General features: G+C 41.8%; 1 protein-coding gene across 4 annotated transcripts in view; it reads right to left on the bottom strand.

Moving 5' to 3' along the window:
- Positions 1-24,657, bottom strand: part of UBE4B (ubiquitination factor E4B) — a 34,674-nt gene that overhangs the window by 5,093 nt on the left and 4,924 nt on the right. For 2 of the 4 annotated variants that reach the window (XM_021537806.3, XM_085558401.1), the window contains exons 2-25: positions 22,833-23,019; positions 20,100-20,235; positions 19,477-19,564; positions 18,355-18,499; positions 17,566-17,794; positions 16,705-17,109; positions 15,745-15,858; positions 13,415-13,556; positions 12,828-12,928; positions 12,026-12,140; positions 10,392-10,475; positions 8,820-8,876; positions 8,343-8,459; positions 8,131-8,229; positions 7,568-7,681; positions 6,880-7,078; positions 6,532-6,670; positions 4,431-4,530; positions 3,588-3,715; positions 3,132-3,230; positions 2,508-2,743; positions 1,687-1,813; positions 1,251-1,395; positions 59-193 (exon numbers count right to left, since the gene is read on the bottom strand). In XM_021537806.3, the coding sequence (XP_021393481.3) occupies positions 59-193; positions 1,251-1,395; positions 1,687-1,813; positions 2,508-2,743; positions 3,132-3,230; positions 3,588-3,715; positions 4,431-4,530; positions 6,532-6,670; positions 6,880-7,078; positions 7,568-7,681; positions 8,131-8,229; positions 8,343-8,459; positions 8,820-8,876; positions 10,392-10,475; positions 12,026-12,140; positions 12,828-12,928; positions 13,415-13,556; positions 15,745-15,858; positions 16,705-17,109; positions 17,566-17,794; positions 18,355-18,499; positions 19,477-19,564; positions 20,100-20,235; positions 22,833-23,019 (3,441 nt within the window). The remainder of the gene's footprint in view (positions 1-58; positions 194-1,250; positions 1,396-1,686; positions 1,814-2,507; positions 2,744-3,131; positions 3,231-3,587; positions 3,716-4,430; positions 4,531-6,531; positions 6,671-6,879; positions 7,079-7,567; positions 7,682-8,130; positions 8,230-8,342; positions 8,460-8,819; positions 8,877-10,391; positions 10,476-12,025; positions 12,141-12,827; positions 12,929-13,414; positions 13,557-15,744; positions 15,859-16,704; positions 17,110-17,565; positions 17,795-18,354; positions 18,500-19,476; positions 19,565-20,099; positions 20,236-22,832; positions 23,020-24,657) is intronic. The other 2 variants (XM_085558400.1, XM_021537805.3) reach the window with 2 other exon arrangements.

The following is a 24,657-nucleotide window of genomic DNA, read 5'->3' as shown; positions in this document are numbered from 1 at the left end:
TTATTATCCAGAGATGTTAGAGAAGCAGGGAACCAACTTAAATCTGAGCAGGACTTACAGGTCTGAGAAAAGGCTTTTGGACCTGCTTGGTAAGGATATGGAACATATCAACAGTTTCTGTTGCCAGGGCGAGATATGAACGGGACACGCGCTCATCCTGAGCCAGCTGCGACTGCCGGGCCTGCTGCTGATCCTACAAAATAAACACAGCGTCCATGGCATCTCCTACACCATCGTTCAGCAAAACCTTACAGCCACACTGCTAAGGGCATCTAGACAAAAGGAAGACAACAATTCAAATACAGATGTGGGACATCTTTTAGTCTAAGGTACAGCTGCTCAATTTTATTACCTAGTACTAATGTCTGCATTAATTTGCCAGAATTCTGCAACACTACAGAATGAATACAAACAGCATAACAAACCCCTGTGATTATTGAGTTTATTTACATCCTCTAACTGCTCCTCACAGCTGCAGAACTGGGTTATGCTTCCTTTCTATCCAAATGTCAATACTTCAAAACCAGCTTGGGATCTGAGAGTCAAATGAAGCTCTCTCTAATTCTCTCTAATTTATGCACCATCATAAATAATAAACACTCCCTGGTGGAACAATCTGTAGATGATGTACCAGCCCATTTTGTAACTACAGCAATGGCTTTACCTTGCTGGTAGGCAGAGACAGGAAGAAAGGCTTCAGAAGAGCAAACCAGAATATCTTTAACAAACAAGATTTTTATAGCTTTTCCTCTTGTGCTTTTTCTTTTTTTAAATCAATAACCTTAAAATAGAAATGCCTGACATTGGTGGGTCAACACACACAATTACTGTTTAATCAGGCCAAGCTCTGAGGTACAGGACTATAACTGTCTGCATCGAATCTACCAAGGACCAATGCATTAACAGAGTAGAAGCTTCTATTCCTTGAAGTCAATTCAACTGGCGAGCATCTTCCCAAACCTCCTTCAGGAAGGTTAAAGTGTCTTTTTCTCCACTTAGAATTAAGTGCACAGTAATTTGAAATTTTATACTATTTCTACTTCACACCACTCTCTTTGCCAGCTACAACATAACTAGGCAGAATGATGGTTTTGCAGAATGTCATCCAGAGTGACCATGGCCATAAAAAGCATTGAGAACTGCTCCTCATAAGCAGCTCTTTGGTGCTGTTCCTTATAAAAAAGTTTTTTTAATGGTCTTGTATTGAAGAATTAAAAGTAAAGGGCACTTTGAAAAACAGCTCTGTTCACCCTGGGCAGCAGGTCCCATTGCTCTTTATTCTTCATCTCCTCTTGCACTTCATGGATACGTTTTAGGGACTCCAGACTCTCATCCAGCAAGAAAGTTGTGTCATTTATCAGCATGTTGATGTAGCGCACAAACTGCTTCCCAGAGCTGAAAACATTGAAACACAGGTATCACGGCAGAGCAGGTGGGTGTGCAGAGCAGCCTGCAACCCCAGCAACACTCCTGCACTGCACAGTTCCAACAGGGATCCCATTCCCCAAGCCAAGCTGATGGTGGTGTCCAGAGCTCAGTTTAGAAATACCCCAGTTGTACTGGAAGGGGCTGCCACGTAAGATACAACAGAAAGCAGAATCTCCCAGTCCCAATGGCAGCGAGCTCCTCGGGCCCCCTCCTGAGCAGCCTGCACGAGGAAACTGCCTCACACAACCTCTTACTCACTTGAACTCTTCCATAAATGTACCATGGTGAGCTATATTCTGCCAGAGGCTTTTGAAAATGGTGCTGATGTGGTAGCGGATTGTAAACTTGTCATAGAACTCGCTAGTGGCTCCAGTATGCTCCACATCTGGAAAAGAGAACAGATCCCAAAACTTTCCCACCAGGATTCTCTGGCAAGACACCTCTCCCTACTGCCTCCAATGTGATGAGCTTCAAGCACCCAGGGAAACATTAAGAGATGAAATTCAATTCCTGTTCAGAAGTCTCCATCTTTATTCCCATTAGAAGAAGCAACACTATATATTTCCCAATCTAGACCCAGCCTCATTTCAGAAGAAAAACCCCCAGAAACCAAAACATTCTGTTCTATTCTACTCTTCATCTCACAGTCTAAAATCTCACTAAAAAACTCGGGTAGCCTACAAAAATACTTGTTTTTGTTATGGGTGCAAAAACTCTTCTGAAACATTCAAATCTACAGGACTAGCACAACTACAACAAGGAGTTCTAAAATTCCAATACTCCTTTGGATACAATGCAAAGAAAAAGCTTTAATTTTGGAATCTAAAGACCACAAAAACAATTGTATCATCAATTCACACTGCTGGACTTATGAGTGCACAACAGCTTGTGAAAGGACATTCTATTTCCCTCAATCCCTGAGCATAACAGCCTGATCTTCACAAGACTCAAGATCTATTGGGGGTTTTTGGGGTGTTTTGGTTTGTTTGGATTTTTTTTTTAATAGCTACAGCAGCTAACAGAGTCTCTGGGCTTGGAATACTATTGTGCACTCAGTGAGCTACAGACAAAGCACTTACCTGTGTAAAACTTCATCAAGGAGGGGACTAACAATTTAGTGGAGAGAGGGTGATTTTCAATCATTTCAAAGAACTTCTGTGTCCGGGGCTGAACAGCTGGATTTGTCATGAACATCACTTCCACCAGCTTGGCTACTAAATAAGGATTTCGGATGTAGTTCTGGTTGCACAGCATCACAACAAGGAACATCACTATGTCCTGAGTACAGGGCTCATACAGCACCTGAGGAGCATATCTGGAAGCAGGAAAACTAAATTAAAACCCCCAAGCCTAATGTTCTACTTCTAAGTATGGCTTTTAAAAAATCTTATTCTAGTGATGATTTAGCATATCACAAGATCAAAAGGTCTCACTGAAAACCATAAAGAAAATTCCTGGGGAGAGAATCAAAAAACTTTCAAGTTTCTTCCAAGAAAAATCTAGTTTAGAAGGGACCTTGGTGCCATCTGTGCATTATAGCTGCAGCTATGCTGCCATGCCATAACCTTATGGCTGCTGTTAATAACCAGAACATTAACTGCAGATAGTTAGAAAACTACTTTTTCACCCTCAATTTATGCATGTGCCACCTGCTAAAGGGACAAGTGGTAGTACAATTTTCCTTCAAATATAACTTTACTTACTGTACAATAAAAAATAAAAATTCAGCAACATCTTCTACATAAAACTCTGGCAATGATGCAAATACTTTCGGAACCTCAGGAGTTAAAGGCAATTTTACGCTGTAAAACAGAAGAGATAAGAAACAAGACAGTAAACCAGCAGGATTAAGCAGGAAGTGTCATGTACTTACAGAATTATTCCATGGGAACCCTTTATAAGAATCAGAGTCTGACTGTTCAGAACTCCGTGTCAGTACTTCAAGGGTACCAAACATACCTGAGGGGGGCCCCCAAACCCAAGTGAACATTAAACTCTTGAATAACAGAAATATTCCATGCAAGGATGCATGCCACTGACCCCATAACAATGCAGACATTGTAAATTAAACTAATTCTAGAACTGCTAAATTCAGTGAGCCATCCAACATGATCTGCAATATCTTTGATACAATTTACACAGATAAACCTGACACTCACTTGGGATAGGCAGGGTCAAGAATGCGAAGCATCAGCTGAATCACCATGCCATAGAAATTCAGGCATCTCCTGAGGAAGTTTTCATCCAGCAAACCAGCATCTGCACAAGCCTTACACCTCACCAGTTTCTGCAGAACATGCACACAAAAATTAATCCAGGGCAAGACAGCATAAAGAAATGTGAAGCCTCTTCAAGATAATCAGTATATCTGTGAATCACGACAATTACACAATGGTCTATTCTTACACTACACTCTTATTTCAAGAAAATAGGGCACATAAACCCCAACACAGCAAGTAAAATACAATTTAGAGTTGCAGGGACAGATGTGCCTTTCACAAGCTTTATCAGAACAATGAAAGAAGTAACAAATGTATCAAAATGGGAAAACGTGCGATTAAACCCATTTTTGTGCTACAGCTCAAAACATTTGTGCCAATTTCTTTGAGGAAGATCTAAGCAGAACAGGCCTTCAAAAAACAGAGCAATCCAGCTTACTCATCTTTGCAGGAATTCTGTGTGAGATCAGTGACTTGAGTACTCCTACTTGTGCATGGACTGTGCACACACAGCTACACCTGAACAAAGCCCAGTCCCTTTGCTTGGTCTCTCTCCAATTAAAAAACACAGATTTTTCTTATTGGTGTTCCTGTGAATCTTAAATTCATCACTGATGTTATATTCTGTCATGACCACCATCCAATGCAGCATTCAGGGGTCAGAGGTTCAAACCCACCGTTTTCAAGCAGCATAAGATAGAAGCTGTACATAAACATTGGGACACAAAGTCAACACACACACAGCCCACTGAAGTGTAGCTGAGAATTGAATCACTTACAAACCTTGAGCTGTGTCTTGCACCGTTTCAGCATCTCTCGATGCCTGGTGGCCAGAGGAGAATCCTTCCACTGACTTTCATTGTTTTTCAAATCTTCAACAGTCCTGAAAACCAGATGCAGGAACTGGTTATCATGACAGAGGGTAAATGTGCTGCCAGCACAAGGCATTTCACTGACTTATCTGATAAACACCAAGGAAATACAGAGAAGTGGGGAAAAAAACTGATGATTTTCAAAGAAATCATCCATCATCATAACAAGACAAATAAGTTGCTTTTGTAAATGCAGACTGAACACCTGCACAGCCAGAACTCAGAGGCAGCACATACACTAGCTCCAACACACATGAAAATTAAACCTTAACACAAGGAAATTATGGTTCCATCAATGAGACAGAGTTCATTCATCTTCTAGTATCAAAAAGGAAACTGGAAGACAAATCAGCTAAGGAAGAAAAAGGTGCCCAGCACAGTCTTGTTAGAAACAAGAAAGTTGCAGGTCTATATCCTGTGTATCTTCCCCCTTTCTACTACTGCAAATTATTTCTTTTGGTTTTGTTCTACACTTCTCATACTTCACTCCCAAGAAAACTCAGGTGTGTAGGGGATTTCAATATGTGAACAGTAGGACCAGAAGGTCAAGGGGGTTGATATTCCTCCCCTTCCTTACCTACCTTCTTATGCTGCCCCACAGAAAAGAGAACTTAAATGCACATTACACACAACCATTTGCATTAAAAAAAATCCATGCGTTCACATATCTTAATCCTTTTCAGGAAGTGCAGCTGATTAGAACAAATCTCATACACTGAACTGCATGAACACAGTCCCTTTTCATCCCTTCTCTAAACACAAATTCTCTTCCATGTCAATCTCTGCCTACAGCAGACAAATATCCAGCGTAATTTCTTTACTAACAAGACGTAAAGATATTTCCAGTGTTGCAAGCAACTAAGCAATTCATGGAAAATGCTGAAGCCTAAGCTCCTGTTGCTGTCAGTAAAGCCAAGAGCTCTTCACTCTGCACCGTTGGATGGAGCCTGCTGCATCAGCAACTCCTGTGAAACAATTCTAAATAAGGAAAAAGCAGCAATTCCTTTTTCAAGCCAACATATGGCTTTTTTACAAGTAATCCACAGGCTGTTTATAGGAAAATAGTTTTTCTTTTGACATATACTGGGTCTTCCTGCTCTGCTCTCTGCTGCTTCCCAGGTTCTTGGCCTGCATATGCTTTAAAAATGAAATCATTTCAAATGCAGTCCAAAAATCCTGTAATGAACCCATGGCATTACTGCCAAGGAACATTTACCAAATTGCAATGCGTGCAATTATAAACAATGGAAAATACTGATGATACAAAAATCTGTTCTAATTTTAACAGAGTATTCTTTAAGGTTTAGCAACTGTAAAAGTCTATTTGAGCTTATGCCAAGAGAAATGGAAAACAGGAGTATCTTCATGTTAACACCATAATGTATTTATCATTTTGAAAACAGTAAACCATATGCTGAATTACATATGGAGAACAATATTAAGCCTTCAATGCTGAAGACTTCTTTCCCCCTGTCCTGAGAGTATGACAAATTCTGTTTCAGAAGCTGAGGGGAAAAAGGTAAGTATCTTCTGGGATGTTCAAAACAGGCACAACTCACAATGTCTTGTTTCTGAAACCATAAGTCATCTGCACAGTGACCTGATTATCAGACACACACTCCTCCAGCTCTGCCAGAGAGCCTGAGGCACTGATGCCCACATCCTGCCAACCACACCAGAGATTAGTTATAATGAACAGTGTTAAGTAGTGCCATGAATCCTAAATTGTTCTGAGGAATATCTTTCAAATATTATCTTTCAAATAGAATCATCTTCTCACCAACTGGAGCTGTCTTGTGTAACCAATACCCTCCATCTTACTATTACCCGAATTCCTGATTCAAGCCACAGTCCCCCAATGCACCCAAAATTCCCAAGGGCTCAAAGCAGCAGAGTACCAGAAAGCTGAGGGGGTCTGTACTCAGCACCAGTTTCACCTAGATTGTCACTGTCATTTCCTTTATTTATCAGATTCCTGCCTGGTGGGAGCACCCCCAGCAGCTGCTGCCAACCTGTTGAGCTCCCTGATGGCGCGCAGCCTGCGGATGTAGCGACGGCAGCTGGGCAGGATGGACAGGTGGTGCGCGTGCAGGGTGAGGAAGAAACATTCCGTTGGGAACTTCGGCTCAGAAAATGGAGACGGGTCCCTGTCTGGAAAACAGAAAACAGTACAGGTGAATAAATTTTAAAATGAACTGCCTTATCTAGGGTGAGACCTCGAATTCAACTTTCTTCAAAACGAGGCAAAGCAGACAGCATCAAGAAAAGGGATTTAGGAAAAGGGAATTCTTTGCTGGAATCAAGTGCCTCCATATCAGAAGGCACAGTAATGCTTAACATATCTCAGTAAGAGTACTAACAAAGCTCAGCAGTCCAGGCTGCAACCTCCTCCATTGTTGCTTTCACTCTTGTCTCATCTGTGGGAAGCTCGATTCGACACCTGGGATGGAATATGTACATGGGATCAACCGTTTCCAGCTTTATCTTCGTACTCAGTTGCTGCAGTACCCAGAGGAAGTTGAGCATGAAGCCATCTGTGGACACCAAACGATCGTCTGTCTGTGGGGTGAGAAAGCAAAGGGCTGAGGACGTGAGCTGAGAAGTACAGGCAGATGTACAATGCCAAAATCCCATCCCTGAGGTTTCACTGGAGCCAGGCCATTCCCTGTCTGCACTGCTCCTTTTACAGACACCATACAAAGCCCAGAACTTTACCAGCTGGGAAAGCAGTGTGGTAAACAGTCAGTTGGAATGATGCTCTCAGAAATGGGGCAGGGCAAGTACAGAGCTTTGAACATGTAATACAGAAACCCTGTTAATGAAGTGACATCTCAGTTCTAAGAGAAGAAATAAACTGTTTAAATAGGTAGAACAGATTAATTTCAGAAATGTTTGAAAATGTATTGAAACAAAGAAGGCAGGGCTTCTTGCCTGTGGTAGCAGGCACTCAAAATTCTTTTGTCCTCCATTCCAGACCACCACTGCATGAGCCATCCAGTGCTATTTGTGGCTGGATGAATCAGAAGAAGAGCATTTCCCTTTATTTACCTGCATCTGGGCCTTTTTCATGTTGGCATTGACCACAGCTGCCATGTAGCTGAGAGCTGCCTCCCGGGTGTCCCCGTTCAGCAGGATACTGTGCAGGATCTTGAACAGCTCTTGCTGCAATTGCAAACAAATACCTCTCAGCATCACAGTCCTGTTTTCTGTTTGTCTGTATTTTTGTGTTCTACAAAATCCACTAAATTCAGTAAAACTTCTGTTATAGTCTTATCACCACCTTTATATGCATGTGTTAGTTATGACATTAGTTAAACCAAAGATGTAAATACAACAGTAGTGCAACACACTACTAACACAGTGTGTACTTACTCATCCTTTAACATGATCTGTAACTCATGACTAACTGATCTGATATTTTCTGAATTGGCTTACATCCTCAGAGAAATACTCGTAGCACTCTAATTTTTTTCCCCAATTAATTTCAGCCATGTCCTGAAAGGTTTGTGGTTTAAGACAGAAGCTAATTTTTTTACATTATATTCTTCATCTATGTCAAGACCAAAAACCCCACATATTATGCATTTTTTTTAAGGAATGAAAATACTTACCCTTGCTAATTCCAGGTAATGTTGCAAGGACTGGCTAACAACCCGGGTGTTCTCAAGAGTAATGGCAGGCCCTGAGAAGTACTTTTCAACTACTTTGTTCTGAAAGTAAGATGAATAGTGGCAAATGTATTGAAATGTTCTGGGGCAGTAAAAAACCCTCACAATGAAAGAACCCCATCATGCTATTGTCAACATCCTTCTGTGACACTTACATCATCTTCAGCAAAGACAGACAGACTGAAGAAGGCTCCAAGGTAGGAAAGTCTTTGCAGTTCTCTTCCTGCACCTGGGCTTAAAGATTTAGGCAACCACAAGGGCAAAGAGACAACCTAAAAATAGGAGAAACAGCCAAGTTCTTCAAAGCTGCTGTGTCAGCCATCCTGCTTTGTCACCTTCCAATGTCTGCCACACACCCTCGAACCTGCAACACTCAGTCATGCTGATGGCAAAATGGAACCATCTGCTCAGTATTCCAGCAACTCAAGCAGCTCATGTTTGTCCCAGCTTTAATAAATTCTCAGGGTAAAGGACTACCTCTACCAGCTTAATTTAAACTATTGTTTTGCATGAGAGGCTCCAGTAGTTCTTACTTAAGAGTTCTGGAGAACATTACCAACAGGGATTGTACAACACCAAAATAAGTGAAATGGTTCTTTTAATTAGAAAAAACTCAAACTGGAGACACTCACCAAACTGCACATGGGGTGCGTTTTCCCAAACTTGATTTCACAAAGTTCGCATAGTGCCTATAAAGAAATCCCAGTAAAAATTACTTTTTTTGAGTGATTCTTAAATAACCTGTCTGCAACAAATAAGCATACTATGACAGACTGCTGAAAGACCAGAACCTTCCTTGCTGTGCAGTGGAAAAACTTCACAATGACAGTGAAGATGTCCAAAGAGAACTAAAGCACACCCTGCTCCCATTTTAGCTTTTACATCTGCTTCAAGTTGCCTCAAAAAAGCCAACACGTCTCACAAGATAACAAATTATTGCACTTATTTCAAGGATTAGCTGTGCAAATTGTTGTTTGCTCAAACATGACAATGCCTGTACTGGACTCCTGACCTGCCCCATTAAAACTAGTAACAATAATAAATAGAGCAATTGTTTAATCCATACACCAAGGCCTTTGTCTTCTGAACCAGAGTGGAAAAACGTCAGATGAACACAGAACCCAGGAACAAAGAATCCTATCCAAGATCTCCAGCTCACTTTCAACTGCAGCACAGAAAGAAGCAAGCAGTCATAACAGAGATTTCTGGAAACACAAAGATACTGCTGGCTGTCCCACTTGTCCTGTGTTACATGTTCTCAGTCTTAGTTACACTACAGTGAGTGACTACTATTCCATCCTTTTGTTGCACACTGTGCCAACCAGAGATAAGGAAAACACAGACTCATTTTCAAGTAGACCTTCTTTGCAGCCAACAGCCAAATTTGTAGCAGTTCACAGACTGGGAGGATAACAAAAATTAAAAAATTAACTTTTGCCAAGTACCGGAGTTACTTAAGCAGTTTGATTTGCAGCACCCCAGTCCAGCTGATTTCCTAAGCATGAATTAAACCTCAGATTCAACAGCCTTTTTTGGCATCATACACTGAAGATCCTAAAAGGTTCTGAAGCTGTTAAGTTGGCAATGCTCAATTTACCAAGAATCCAACTTGCTCCTTGGTGGCCAAACACACTTTGCAAAAGACTGGTTTGTTTTGTCAATAAAAGTAGTAGGAGGGAAGCAGACCTAGAACTAAAAATAACCCCTCAGCTTTTTAGCCAAGTAATGTGAAGATATTTTGCTCAGTAGAAAAACTCCAAATAATTTGGGGTTTAATGCAACCTATTTGAATTTCCTCACATACAGAAGTTGAGTCTAAACATACAATGGTATGGATATTGGGTGTTACTCCCCAGACTTAAATGGAGAGGAGTTTATTGGGATTTTATAGCCATCCAGAGTATTAGAGTTATGCATTATGATATTCATACATTTGGAAATTTTATATAAAGCAATACACACAAACATTTGAGTAGTCTACTATACAAGTAGTTTTCATTAAGCTTAAGACATGATTGGCCTCACACTCTACTGAATTTTTAATGTTCTTTACACATCTCATGCCCCATTAATCTTCTGTCAGAGTTTAATAGCAATCCACTAACCAAAAAGAATTCCCAAAATGTTGAAGTGTTATCTTGCTTAGAATCTGCATGTTATCAGTGAACATAAAGAAACTGCTTCGAGAAATGGACAGTCCTTACCATAAGGGGATATTTAAAATTGTCACTATCGAGGGAGCACTCTTTGGAAGCCACAGCCAGGCCTTGTAAGATGGGAATAAAGATCTGCAAAAACACAAGTAAATTACTCAAGAACAGGAAGCAATCGAATTACTCTGTTGCCATACAAAACATGAAATGCCTGTTCATTCTTCAAATAGTGCAACTCACACAAAACAAAAACTAAGATTCTTTTTTAAAAGTCTGTATCAGTTAAGCCTGAAGGCTTTAGAGAGTATTCAAAGCTAAAACTCAACTTGTTTGCTGTAGTCTAAGCAATAGGGTGTTGCTCCATTGAGTTCCCTGCATCTTCTCTGCAAGCAAGTTCTCTGTGCTGTAGACACAAATGAGAACACAGGTTCTGTACAGGTGTCCAACAACCTACTGCCCAAATGGGGAATAGTTTATTTGTCTGTACACTTGGGACAATAATACAGCTCTAATTTTGCATGATGTGTAAGTTGGCAAAGATAATAAGCAGCAATCAAGGGTTGTTAGGAAAGAGGAAGTGACTTGACAGGAACTTATTAATCAGAAGTAATTACACCCATTTAGTAAGTCCCGATCACACTGTTCTGACAACTGCACCCTCACAAAATAAACCCATAGTAATTTTGAAACAACAACAACAGGAGTCCCACTGAATTTTAAAGTATATTGTGTTGCTCCTCTGAAGAGACAAAAAATGTTATTAAAACATATTCCAGGAAAGCACTTATACAGATGGCCATGTGCTTCAGCTTCAGGAGTGCTTCTCTTCTCCAGGACAGGACCTCTAGCACTTTTACAACTGCTTTTTGTCAGTCTTAAATATACTTTCAACTACATGAACCTCTACTAAAAGGAGTCCAGACAAAAACATAAATTATTAACAATTACTTGCGCTACAGATAAAAATTATCTAATGTCATTCTTTGCAAAACTGGAAGGGTCAAATGCCATTTCAAAGGCCCCTTTAGAGTCAAATCACACCATACTATGGGAGTGATAACTACAGACAATTATAATCTTACTGATCTGCTTTACAGCATACAGGCTAGAAGTCTGCTAGTTTTGTATCTTAATTATTTTTCATCTCAGTGAGCTACTCTGACACACAGAACAGACCATCTCATGTTTCTCAGTCATTTTCTCTGTAAACATGGACTAGGATTTGTAAAGTGCTCTTAACACCCTACATACAAATTATTAAAGATGCAAAGAAAGGTAAATATTGCAAGATGGAAAACACCATAAATCTGAGTAGGATTACAGACGATTGCTGTCTTAACACGTACATTTTTAGGAATTTGTACAAAAGGATGAAAACCAACATCAATCTTGCAATATACGCCTGCACATTCCAAGTAGTCCACTCCTACATTAGTGTCGCTGCTCATTAGCAAATACATTTTTAATACTTAGAACCAGCAACTACTGAAAGTCAGCCCTTTTCACAAACTGCTAAATGAGTTAAAAAAAGAACAAAACCAAACTCCAATTGCTTTAACAGGCTGCTAGCCCTGGAGGTAATGGATAGAGGACTACAAGACACTGACTAAATGTCTGGAAATCCACTCTTGGATACTGCGAATTATAAAACCATGTGCTACAGCGATTTTTGACCTATGCCTTACCTGTTTGAACACCTCTTCATCCTGGTAAGTTGTTCTCACCAACTCTTGAATGAAGCCAAATGGGAGATTCCTACATAGCATATATGGTACCAGAAGAGACTGCTGCTGCAATGACCTTAATTTGTATTAAAAAAAAAAATCTACTGATTATTTGTGGTAGTATTCGCAAAAACGTCAGAGCAGTCACATGTAGGATGTGTCTGTGAGCACATTATCAATGTCTGGATACATCTATTCCTTTCAGAAGTAACTAATCTTGCCTGCTCAAGTTACTTGGGGAAAGGTTATTCTCTAACAGATGCTGCTGCCAGCATCACACTTCAGTTAACGAGGCTGGAAGAAAACAACAGCTTCTCTGTGGTAATTGCTTGCTCCTTCTACCCCCTCTAATTAAAAAAAAACCCCTTTTGTTCAGTTCAACTGGTGAAGGAACAGCATATTTTTACATGTGTTTTTCCAGATTAGAATAGAACATACCATTAGTCTTTTCTGAATTAATGCAGTCCTTACTTTTAACATCACTTTTAACTACTTCCTAGCATTTTGAAAGAAGTGTCTCTTTTCTTCTCAGTTCCTGATCTCCCATTTAAACTGTTCACATCACCCTGGCTGATTTTACACAAATGCAGTTATAAAGCACTCAAACTGCTCCCCACCAACTCATCACTTGTAAAGCAACAAACTATTCCTCTGGCACATAATTCTCCTGCTCCAATAACTGATCTTAGTTTTCTTCTCTAATCTTCAGAAGGAGAAAAGGACCCTGGGCCAGTAACTCATGATTAACATCGGCTGGATTTACCTTGGTTGTGTTAAGGATCCCTGTAGCACCAAAGCAGCATGTGAAATGCACTGGGATCTGATGTTGCTCAGTAACTGGCTAACTGTTGGCTGGCTACACATCTGAGAAAAATAACTTTATTTTAATACAAATCAGAAATTAAATACAGAACACACAGGAAAGACCATACATGTATTTGTGCAATATAAATGTAATATGCACACTAAGATTAAAACTACTCCAGTTAAAACCTTCAAGATTATATATAAATAGCATTGGTTGGTTGTTTTTTCCCCAGAAGCAAAAGCTTGGAGTAGAGGACAGAACACTGACAGGGAGCTGGTCTCACAAAAATGTTTTGCATGGAATAAACCTGGATAAAATGTAGTAGATTGAAAGGGGAAGAATGATTTCTAAGAGTGCTTATTTAAGAGATAAAATATATGCATCACAAATTTGATGAATTAATAAGAGTCAGTAAATTCAATAAATCTAGTTCTACAACAAAGCCATCAAGAAAAAGTATCATTCCCACCAACTTTCCCCACTAATGAGTCAGAGGAGTGTTTGTGACAGCACTGACACAATCTCACTCATCTGAAACATACCTTTGGTGCTTTTCTCTCCTCTATTCCAACCCTGTCAAAACACTCAATGAGGTAGTTCAGCATCTCTGTCTCCTTACAGTTTTCAATGGTGAAGTGGTCACTGCAGGAATCGGAAACACTCGAGCTGCCAGAGCCTCCCACACTTTAAAACACACAAAAAGCAGACACAAAGCATTAGGTAAGTTCTTCACTTGTGCACAGTCAAACAATTCATGAACACTCCTCTGCCAAAGCTCTGAACACTCCATCTCATCACACACATGGCTCAGTGATTCGGGTAGTTTCTGTGATAATTCAGGTCATTGCTGTGATCTATGGAGAGCTCTCCACGTAACAGCTTGTCTAGCCCTGAAGTTCAGAGCTGTAAATGCCTTTTTAAATCAGTGCCTGAAAGACAGCCACAAGGTGCATAACTCTGCCAGGAATCAGTAAATCCTGGTCTCACAATGCAGCAAAGAAAACAAACGGCCTTTGAGTGCCACCTGACACTCAGGACACACCACAACCCTTCCACGACACACTCAGAATGGCAGAAATGTCAAAATCCTGTTAACACCACCAAACCACAGGAGGCAGGAGCCTCCCACTGCTGAGAAGAGACCTGGGCTGACAGGGCTACACACAACCACTGTTGGTGCTCTAAGGAAGAAGAATCAATACAACAGAGGCAATACATGCAAGCTGCTGCTGCTTTTGACACTCCCTCATTCTAGATCACTTCATTTCAACTCAGTTCATTGCAGTTCAGTAAAATACATAATTTCATTAAGTAGCACAGCCTCAGTGGGGAAAACACTGATATTGTAAACACAAAAAATGAAAACCACACCACCAAAACCATCCTTGAGATGAGTGAAATTGAACACAAAAGTGAGAACAGACCCACAACTCTGAATCTCAGACTTGTCATCTCAACAAAATGCTTAACAAAGTTAATTAAAAACAACATCTTCGTTTTACAGAAGAGATTAGAGACATGATATATTCACTGCATGTAAAGGAAATCTAAAAAATAGCAATGACTTAGATGGTCTGCTGCAATTCTCAAAGAAAAGTCTGTGTACAGTCAGGACAGATTTGAATGAAGACCAATTTAGAAGCCCAGATCTTAAACTGGAAAATAAGACTACTGGTTTCCTTAAATGCAGCTTTTAAAAATATATTTTAAACTATAAACTGTCAGAACTGGAATTTCCTTTCAACTGTAAAGTAATTTACATTTCTATAATCGAGCCATACAAATCTATTGTGCAGATTTTACTGTCCAACCAATAAATCCAGGAAAAGTTATTACTGTTCACATGCTGAGCTACCAGATGCTTCAGAAACACAACATTCTAATAGCAGCAATCTGTTTGCAGAGAGATGTTTTCAGTTATTCAATTAAAACTAGCCCATGTAAAACACAGCTCTATTGAAACGGTGCTCAGTAACCACAAAATCATGCACATGGGGGTTTTTTAATGGTCTCTTTTTTAAATCTCTTGAATTCTCACATCCAGCTTAATAAATACTCTTTTAAGAACATAAATTTATATGAAAATCTACTAGTTCTACAGTCGTTCTGCTAAAGATTTCACTGCAGCCATAACTCCTACTATTCTAACACAAAGCTCATACATCCTTCACACACATTGAATGCCTTGGTGTTTTCAGCATGCCAGTTGTTGCATAGCTGTTCAGCCACTGTGTTTACAGCCTAACAACTTACTGCTGTCTGCAAAATGCCAGGACACAATAAACACACTAAAACCTCAGGAGCACAGCAGAAATCCTATCCAAAGCTTGGCAACTCAATCCAACATTTGGATTGAGTCACCAACAGGATATAAACTAAACAAAACAGTGGAGAAAATAATCCTAAATTCCACATACACAAAGCCCCCCTACAGCTGTGTTATCAAGTTCACTCTCCTGAAATCAGACTGAAGTAGAAAAGAGGAGATGGCACTTGGAAGGTGCATGTTAACCCTTGCTCTCATTTTCCAGTTTTTCATAGGAAAACATGCACATGATGTAAAATTACAGCCAAGGGCGAATACTGTTCCTTCTAGTCACACAGCCCAAGAGAAGCTCCACTCAAACATCTCAGAACCACGTTCATTAGGCATAGAAGACTGTATGATGAACATTTATTTCCCTTAGTCATGTCTCCAAAGGAGAGCTAACTGCACTCATTACACATGTTTACACACCAACTTAACGAGCCAGCCAGGACACATCCTCGGCTTCAGTTGCTCCCCAAATTACTTTGAAGATCACTTGACACTACACAGGCTGTTAGTTCCTAAACAACCAAACATGCAGGTTACATTCTATTTCTTCAATACCTGGACCCAAATTGGACACAAGAAAAATCATCGTCTTCATTTTCTTCATCACTACTGTCCTCAGACACATCAGAAACAGCAAGAAGGAGGAGGGAGAAAGGGTTGTCGTATAAACTACCACAACAAAAATGGAAAAGGCTATGAGATTTTTTTAAGCCAGGAGAAAAAGTAAATGGTAGCTTTTCTTTTAGGTCTGTCAAAAATCATCTTCTCTAAATGTGCAGACAACAGGTAACTCCATGTTAGAAAAACCAGGACCACACTAACATGCTTTGTTACACTACAAGAAGTTATTCGGGTATCATAAACAGCACACATTTACAACTCAAAAATTGAACAAGGAACTTTTGAGACCAAATAAAAATTATGTCTAAAGTGGAATGCTTAGACATGACTGAATAATAAATACTACATTTCTAAAGCTGTGGTCTCAAAATCTTGTTTCTTTGTTTCTCCCTCCTGCAGGAACAAGGGATTCCAGGAACAGCCAAGAGAGAAAAAGCAGTGGTACTTATCCTGGCATTCTGAAACATGCTGATCTGTAATTTAAGTCTATGCACCAGGGAATCAAATCCAAGCCAGTCCAGCAAGTAACAGCATTCAACAAATTAACTAAGGGCCTACCACGAAAGCTGATTTTGGGACTGGAGTTTTATGTGGTTTACCATCCAGCAGCAGCAACTGAACTGAAAACTTATAGTTTAACTGGAATGGATCTACGAAGAGGAAGAAATCAAAACCATACTGCTGCCTTTAAAGTAATTACATCACACCTCAAAGGCACACAAGCGGGTCAAAGACACCTGGTTAGCAAGTCAGGGTATTAGCACAAACCCAAAGGCAGAAATCAACTCGGGGTGAGTAGGGTGAGCTCAGCACAAAGGTAAGTTCTTCCATACTGCAGGCTGATGCCACACCCTGCAGAGCACACACCAAACTCACTCTGCTCTTGTGCAATACCTAGGAGGAATCCTGCTCTGTAAGGAAGGCTGCCTGCGCCAGGCACCGGGCGAAGCGGCAAACAAAGGTGGAACCACGGCTGCGGGCCTGTGTCTGGATGGGATGAGTGGCATGGCTGCAGGGCCAGCAGCCAGGGCTGGAGGACTTGGAGAACTAGATGGGATGGAAATGCCCAAGGAGCGCGGGACGGCAGCAGAGCCTCCGGGATGGGCCACGGTGTAGGGGCGGTACCGCGCAGAGGAAGGCTGCGTCCACGAGGGGCTGGCTGCTGGCAGCTGAGAGCTGACAGAAATGGGAGCCACTGCTGGGGTGGCAACTGAACTGGCTGGTGGGGTAAGAGATGAACCAGTCATTGGTACATAGCTTGTGAAATTGGTAGGAGGAGCTGGACTAGTCCCATAGAGACTAAACCAGTTACGGGGGGGAAAAAGAAAAAAAAAAAAAGCAACAATTTAGGATATGCAGAAAAAGGGTGAAGAAGATAAAATGAGCAAGAGAAATTCTTGCCCTTCTGATGACTCTTCAGCAATATTTTTGCAGCTCACACACATTATTCTTTTCTACTGTTGTTCAATAAAACTGTGTCACAATCTACACACTTCTAAAAATCATGGCCTCCGTGATGCGAGTTAGGGACACTTCTCAGCAGAAAACAGTTACATGGCTTGAATCTATCAAATATATTCCTAGCCACAGCAGTGTAATCAAAAATGGTGAAATGGAGGGACACTCACATGAAAAAGACTGAAAAACTTTAAGAATCCATTCTATTTATTGTTCTTGAGACACTTCTATGCCCTTTTCTCTCTTCTAGTCTACCAATTCAAGTGAAATCAGCATTCAGTTACAATCAGAAGTCACCTGGACAACGAGCTGGAACCAAAGGAGCCCACATTACAGAACATGGGGCTGCTTCCAGGGTTGGAGCCCATATTTAAGATCAGGCTTCTGTCAGGAGAGCGGGCAGCTGCAGCAATGGGTTGGGAGGTGGCTGTCAGGCTGGCAAAGGGGTTCTCATCCCTTGCCTGGGTGGACATCATCAGCACTTCCATCAAAATCTGCCCGATCAAGTCCTTAAAATCTGAAAACACTGTTAAGAAGAAAAGAATCAATACCCTCACCTCAGTCTTCATCTACACAGGAGTCAGGTGTAAGTATTAGCAGAGGAAAAAAGGACAGAAGCAGACTTCTGTGAACTGAGCATTGTTTTTGGCAAAAACAATGCACTGACACATCTGTAATTATCACTGTCTATATTAACCTAAGTTCTGGAATTATAGCTACAAAAAATACAGCCTTTATGGAAAACACAGAAGATCATAGATGACTTAAAGCTCTTATAGTCAGTTATTAAAGTTGTCTTGTGTGTTCCACTCACATTTTCTCACCCTGCTGTTGAGCTGGGCAAGTTGTGTCAAAGAAAGGAAAACAAAACATGCACATACCCCACACACACAAAATAACAATTGTTTTGGTATGTCTTACAGCTAACATAGACTATATAGTCTATTACATAAAATAATCAGGAAATTTTGGCTTATCAAATTAACTGGTAGATGTCTACTGTGATACAAGACAATCCTTTAATTCACTAAAACATTTCTGAAAAAATAAACTGAAGTAGCCAGTGCTTCCTGCTCAGGAACCCACCTTCCTTTGGGTTCTGCTTGAACTGGGCAGAAAGTGAATTCAGGAAAATGACATCTCTGTCTCGGTCCTTCCAAGAGACTCTGAAGATCTTACAGACCAGCTGCAGAGCTTGTTCCTCTGACACTTCCGACCCCGACAGAGGTTCCTGGGGGAACAAAACAATCAGCACCTGATTTACACTTGTGTTAGTCCATGTACAATCAGGTACAGATCTTTGTTAAGAGGCTTCAGCTTAACTCCTAAGGTTTGATCTCCCTTCCCTGCTCCCCCAGCCCTGAGTGGAGGAGTGTCCCTCCACTGAGTGGAGGCTGCACAGTGCCCAGGGGAGGCTGTGAGTGCCTGCCTGCAGCTCGGGATGCCCGAGGATCCTGTGGCAGCACTGCTGCTGTGGCTTCAGGCCAGGCTTTACCAACTGACCTTATTACTGATAAAGCAGAAAGAGCAAAGACATCTAATGAGCACTGCAAAGTTTGTGGCAGAAACTTCACTAAACTGATGTTTCATTTCTTTATGGCTCTATTTCACATCAGCCTTAAAATCAAATGACAGAAAGGACAATTTGAGGAGTGGATTAGAGCTTTGTACTTGCTTTCTATTTCTACATTAAAGGGTTCTGCCATCTCTCTAAAACTTGATAGGTAATTCTTACAGATTTTCTTTTAATATCCAGAAGAGAACCTTATTACACAACATTACTCCAGCATACATAGCATACATTTGAAGCAGTACTCTGTGAGTAGGCATGCTGCGCTATGTAAGTAAGATGCAACAATCTTCAAGGTTGCTTAAAAAATGTTTCATCAGGCCTACTGTGTATTCAAAAATTGATGTGGGCATTAATGGTTCACTCTGTAATAGAATATAGACCAAATAATTTTCTTCCATTTTCAAATATCTTTTGCAAACCAATTTGAGACATCAAAATGCAGCTTTGATATTGGAAGTTTTGACCTTTTTTTTCCCTTCAGGCAAATTTTAATGAGAAAATGCAGTGAAGAAATTGTTTGCAGATGACACCTGAGGGCTAGTTCCAGGATTAGTTCCACCCTCTCAAAAGTATGTGTTCAATATAAGGAGGGAACTGAGCTCATGCCTCCTCCAGGCAGCACAACCCAGGCTCACCTTGTCCGTCAGACTCCGTTTCTCTCTGCGATCGTTCTCATCAACCTCCATGTTCTCAATTCCTGAATCCACATCTACCTGGGACATACTGCAAGGGGAAATAAGACAAAAAGCCCATTAACTTGTAGAAAGTTGCAGGCAGCCCTCTGTAAGATGCTGACTGAAAGAGTGTCCCCTTAAGCAGATGTCATCTTAAGAGTGTCATCTTAAGCAGATGCAGCAGAGAAAGCACTGCACAAACAGCAATTAAAATCACTGGTTGATAAATGTTTCTCATATTACATTAGAGTTCTAAATTTCTTCAGCAGCCAATACAAACTACACAGCTATCACATCCCACAACCCTTTTCTTTTAAATAGAGTAGCAGAATTATCCCCACCAGACACACTTATCTGTTAATGTCTAAGATAATGTGTTGTCTTCCACCACTTTAGGTCACGAATACCCATTAAAACCAGGCTAGAGAAAGCATTACAGTGGTCTAATCAGTGTATGATTTTTAAGCATTAACCCTACTGCATTAACACACCTGGGAGTGGGGAGGGCAGAGCTTTGTCCTGTTAGAGGTTTGAACACCAGCATTGTGCCACATTTGGCAGCTGTTACAAGCTGTATTTTTTACCTTTTCTCACAGGAGACACTATCAATGTCCATGCTCTGAGACCGAGAGAGGGACTGAGATTGGGTTTCAAGGCTGTTGGATGGAGAACTGCTGAGGGAACTCACTCCTTCGCTGCTCTGGCTTCGGTGGGCTACTCCTAAAGAAAAGGCACCACCACGATTACTGTGAGCAGTGAGAAGGCACTGCATTATTTGGATGGAAAAGGAGAGGAAATACTGTTTTTCAGTCCAGCTCTTAACCATTCTTAGCACTGCATTAGCAAATAAAAGTTAATAACAACATTTGACTACAGATAATCACATTTTCTACCTCCCCTTGCAGCACCAATGTAGGAGCACTTACCTGCATCAAACAAAGATAAACTTGCATCCATGAAGTGCTCAGAGATTCACTCCTATAAAAACTGATCTATTACAAGGTTGCTGTGTCTACTACCTTAAGATATTGTCAGAGCCCCTCTAAAGACTGTCCCATCAGAACAGGACTTAACACTAGGCCATTACAATGGAGTTACATCATCAATTACAAAGGGGCAACAAATATTTCAAGTTCTTCATCTCTCCTCTTCCCTCTTCCCAAAGAAAATCTAGCTAAGTCAGTGGACAAAAGAGACCAGAGCAAACAGGACCCACCAGGGTAAAGCACTGCATTGTTCTGCATTCCCTGGGGGTCTTACTCTTACAGTCAGGAAAATGTACTTTAACAGTGATGCTGCAGCACTCATTAACAGCCCTCCTCAACCTAGCATCTTTTCATATAGATCTTTCAGAATTTACTTGCATCTCTACTTTGCTAGCTCAGGTACACAATAAAATACCTGACATCTAAAGTTCCAGTTGTCACTGATAACACTGGTTTTAGGCTAAGGTACTGTCAAAATACATACAAAATAATGATATTTTCCATGAAATTGATTCCTATGTCTGATCTCACCATGCCAGGCAACTCCTTAGAACAATGGATGCTTACAAGGACACTATTCTGCTGGAGCTGCTCTCTGTGTGTCCAAATGAATTAAAATCTTCTGCAGTCACTTCAGTCTGCTGCTGAAAGGAACTGCTGCAAACCACACAGCATTAGCCAAGTATTCACTTATGCTACATAAACACACAAGATAAACCATTATGAATATTTTTTTCCTGATCCATTCCCCAATTTAACCAAAGCTCTTTCCCTGATGTGATGGGGAATTCTCAAAACAGAAATCTCCAAGGTCTTCACTGTCTGAACACTTCAAACCTCAATACAGCTGTCTGCCAATACCTGAGCATTTCTACCTCCAGGTACACATTTCCACACCTCCTGCTCTGCTGCCAGTTTTGTTTATCCAGAGTTGTGCCTTAGGACGGATCAGGACCTCTTCTGTTTGAAAATTAAACATTTACTTTTCCTGGGTTAGTTTTCACTTATATTAAGCCCACGATTCCCCTCATCACACAGCTGCCATGGACAGCAGAGGAACAAATACTCCTTTCAGGAAGAGTCAGACCTCAGGTGGATTAAAACAGTCATGTAACCACAGGCTGAGGGAACTCTGCACTGTTCTTAAGGAAAAGAAGTCACCTCCACCTCTGCATTGCTGCCTTTCATCGTGAGGACAATACAGAGTGTTAAATTCCATCTGCAATGAGTTTATCTCGGGAAATGCTTTTGATAGCTTTTCTCTGTCCTGCTTTGGATGCAAGGAAACAAAACAAGCAGGAAGGAGTCACTTCTAGGTATTTCTGAACAGCACTGTAATTAAACTAAAAGATTTAAGCTTGTAAAATACTCTAGCTGCCAAAGGGAAAACCAGAAAATTCAAGAAACAAATAGGTAAATGCTAATGAATTCTGCAAGCTCAACGACCACTGGAAAAATGTTATTTTTATTAAACTGCCAGAAATCATATTGGAAACCTGGTTAGAACCATCTTGATATTTGTTTTAGGATGGTTTTGAGAACCTCTAAGCTTAGTACCACAACAAGCAAAACAATTTCAGTTTTCAGATAAATATCACAATACTGGAAACATGCCAATTTGTCCTGATTTCTAAGTCAGATAATTTGAAATCAAAATTAATTTCTGTCAGGTCAAATATGCAATAAAGACATGAATTTTGTCTTCCCCTCTCTATAAAGCAAGCCTCCCAACTTCCCCTGCCTGCTGCATTTGCATGATTTTAACAGATCAGTTATTTGTTGCATCTTCTGAAATAAATACAATTTCTAAATATCCTTTTTGCATTCCCTCCAGTAAATAGTGAAATTAGCAAAGTAATACCAAGCAGCAAGCAAATACTTTATTCTTACACTGACAATGTCCAGTCACAGATTGCTATTTTTAATTCTGCTGATTGCCTGCAACTAAAAATCAAAAATTAACTTGAGACTGATTGCTAGAAACCAATCAATAGAAACTGTGTTGCAAGACTTGAAAGGGATTTTCCATCTCCTTGACACATTTTTTCCATAATATTGTGTAATAATAAACTTTATTACAAACTTTTTCAAGCTCCGGTAACCCATATTGTAAATGCCATGAATTTACTCACACCTGGAAAACAACTGTAAATGGAATAATTGGAAAACCACTTATTGCTTGGGAAATTAAAACAAAAAGCACCTTGCTTCACCGTTTTGCAACGTTTCTGAAAATGCCTTTCGGTAAGAGCAGGAGCAGCAGCACACAGCGAGGAGCTGAGGAAGGAATGAGCACAGACACGCAGGAGCAGCCGGGAGCTGCCAGCCTACCTGATGCCCCGATGGGAGAGGTAGCTGGGGTGATGCTGTGCACGTGGAGGCCCAGGCTGTGCGAGGGCCCCGGCGCGGGGGCTGCGCCCGGCGGCCCCGGCGGGGTCTCTCTCTGCGGGGACGTCAGCGGGGTGCTGGGCTGGGACGAGGAGCCCCCCGCCAGCCGCGCCAGGCGCCTCCGCCGGATCTGCGGGGAGAGGAGCCACTGAGTACATGGGCACACAGAGGAGCCACTGAGTACACGGGCACACAGAGAAGTGAACCCCATGGTCACAGAGAGGAGCCACTGAGTACATGGGCACACAGAGAAGTGAACCCCATGGTCACAGAGAGGAGCCACTGAGTACATGGGCACACAGAGGAGCCAGTGAGTACATGGTCACAGAGAGGAGCCAGTGAACCCCATGGTCACAGAGAGCAGCCAGTGAGTACATGGGCACAGAGAGGAGCCAGTGAGTACACGGGCACACAGAGAAGTGAACCCCATGGTCACAGAGAGGAGCCAGTGAGTACATGGGCACAGAGAGGAGCCAGTGAGTACATGGGCACAGAGAGGAGCCAGTGAGTACATGGTCACACAGAGAAGTGAACCCCATGGTCACAGAGAGGAGCCAGTGAGTACATGGGCACAGAGAGGAGCCAGTGAGTACATGGGCACAGAGAGGAGCCAGTGAGTACGTGGGCACACAGAGAAGTGAACCCCATGGGCACAGAGAGGAGCCACTGAGTACATGGTCACAGAGAGGAGCCAGTGAACCCCATGGTCACACAGAGGAGCCAGTGAGTACATGGTCAAGAGAGGAGCTAGTGAGTACATGGTCACAGAGAAGAGCCAGTGAGCACCATGGTCACAGAGAGGAGCCAAGTGAACGCCCCTGACACAGAGAGGAGCCCAGTGAACCCCACTGTCACAGAGAGGAGCCCAGTGAACCCGTCTGCCAGGGACAGGAGCCCAGTGAATCCCCCTGCCACAGAGAGGAGCCCAGTGAATCCCCCTGCCATGGAGAGGAGCCCAGTGAACTCCCCTGCCACAGAGAGGAGCCCAGTGAACCCCTCTGCCACAGAGAGGAGCCCAGTGAACCCCTCTGCCACAGAGAGGAGCCCAGTGAAGAACCCCACTGTCACAGAGAGGAGCCCAGTGAACCCCCTGCCACAGAGAGGAGCCCAGTGAATCCCCTGCCACGGAGAGGAGCCCAGTGAATCCCCCTGCCACGGAGAGGAGCCCAGTGAACCCCCTGCCATGGAGAGGAGCCCAGTGAATCCCCCTGCCACGGAGAGGAGCCCAGTGAACCCCCTGCCATGGAGAGGAGCCCAGTGAATCCCCCTGCCACGGAGAGGAGCCCAGTGAACCCCCTGCCATGGAGAGGAGCCCAGTGAACCACTCTGTCTCCTGCAAAGGCAGACACTGGAGCCTTACCTGAAGCCTGCTCAGTGCAGCTGGGCTGGCTGCCCTTCCTCTGCTCTGTGTCACAGCACTACAGTACCCTCCATGTTCAAATATTAAGTATGTATTTGCTGCCTTGGAAAACCATTTGCACTGGGAATGCTGTGTTTGTCCCTCGAGGGGTTGTGTAAGACCAGTTTAATGTTTACTGCTCAGCAATTTCAAAACCTGCAATAGTCCTCCCCATTTACTTTGGCACTTGACAAACCATGTTAATGTGATAAAAGGGACAACATGAATGTGACCTTTGCTTTAATTTCACTCCACATGATACCAACACAGCCGCACTAAAGAAGGTCCAGTTGAAAGTTATTCAAGACCACTACTGTCCAAATTAATCCAAAACAGAGCTACAACACCAAGAGCACGCATCCTGTGTGC

Source organism: Lonchura striata, chromosome 21, assembly GCF_050655825.1.
Source record: "Lonchura striata isolate lonStrDom1 chromosome 21, ASM5065582v1, whole genome shotgun sequence".
NCBI classification, from domain to species: domain Eukaryota; kingdom Metazoa; phylum Chordata; class Aves; order Passeriformes; family Estrildidae; genus Lonchura; species Lonchura striata.
Note: the sequence above shows the minus strand (reverse complement) of the source record. Positions and strands in the feature narration are given on the sequence as shown.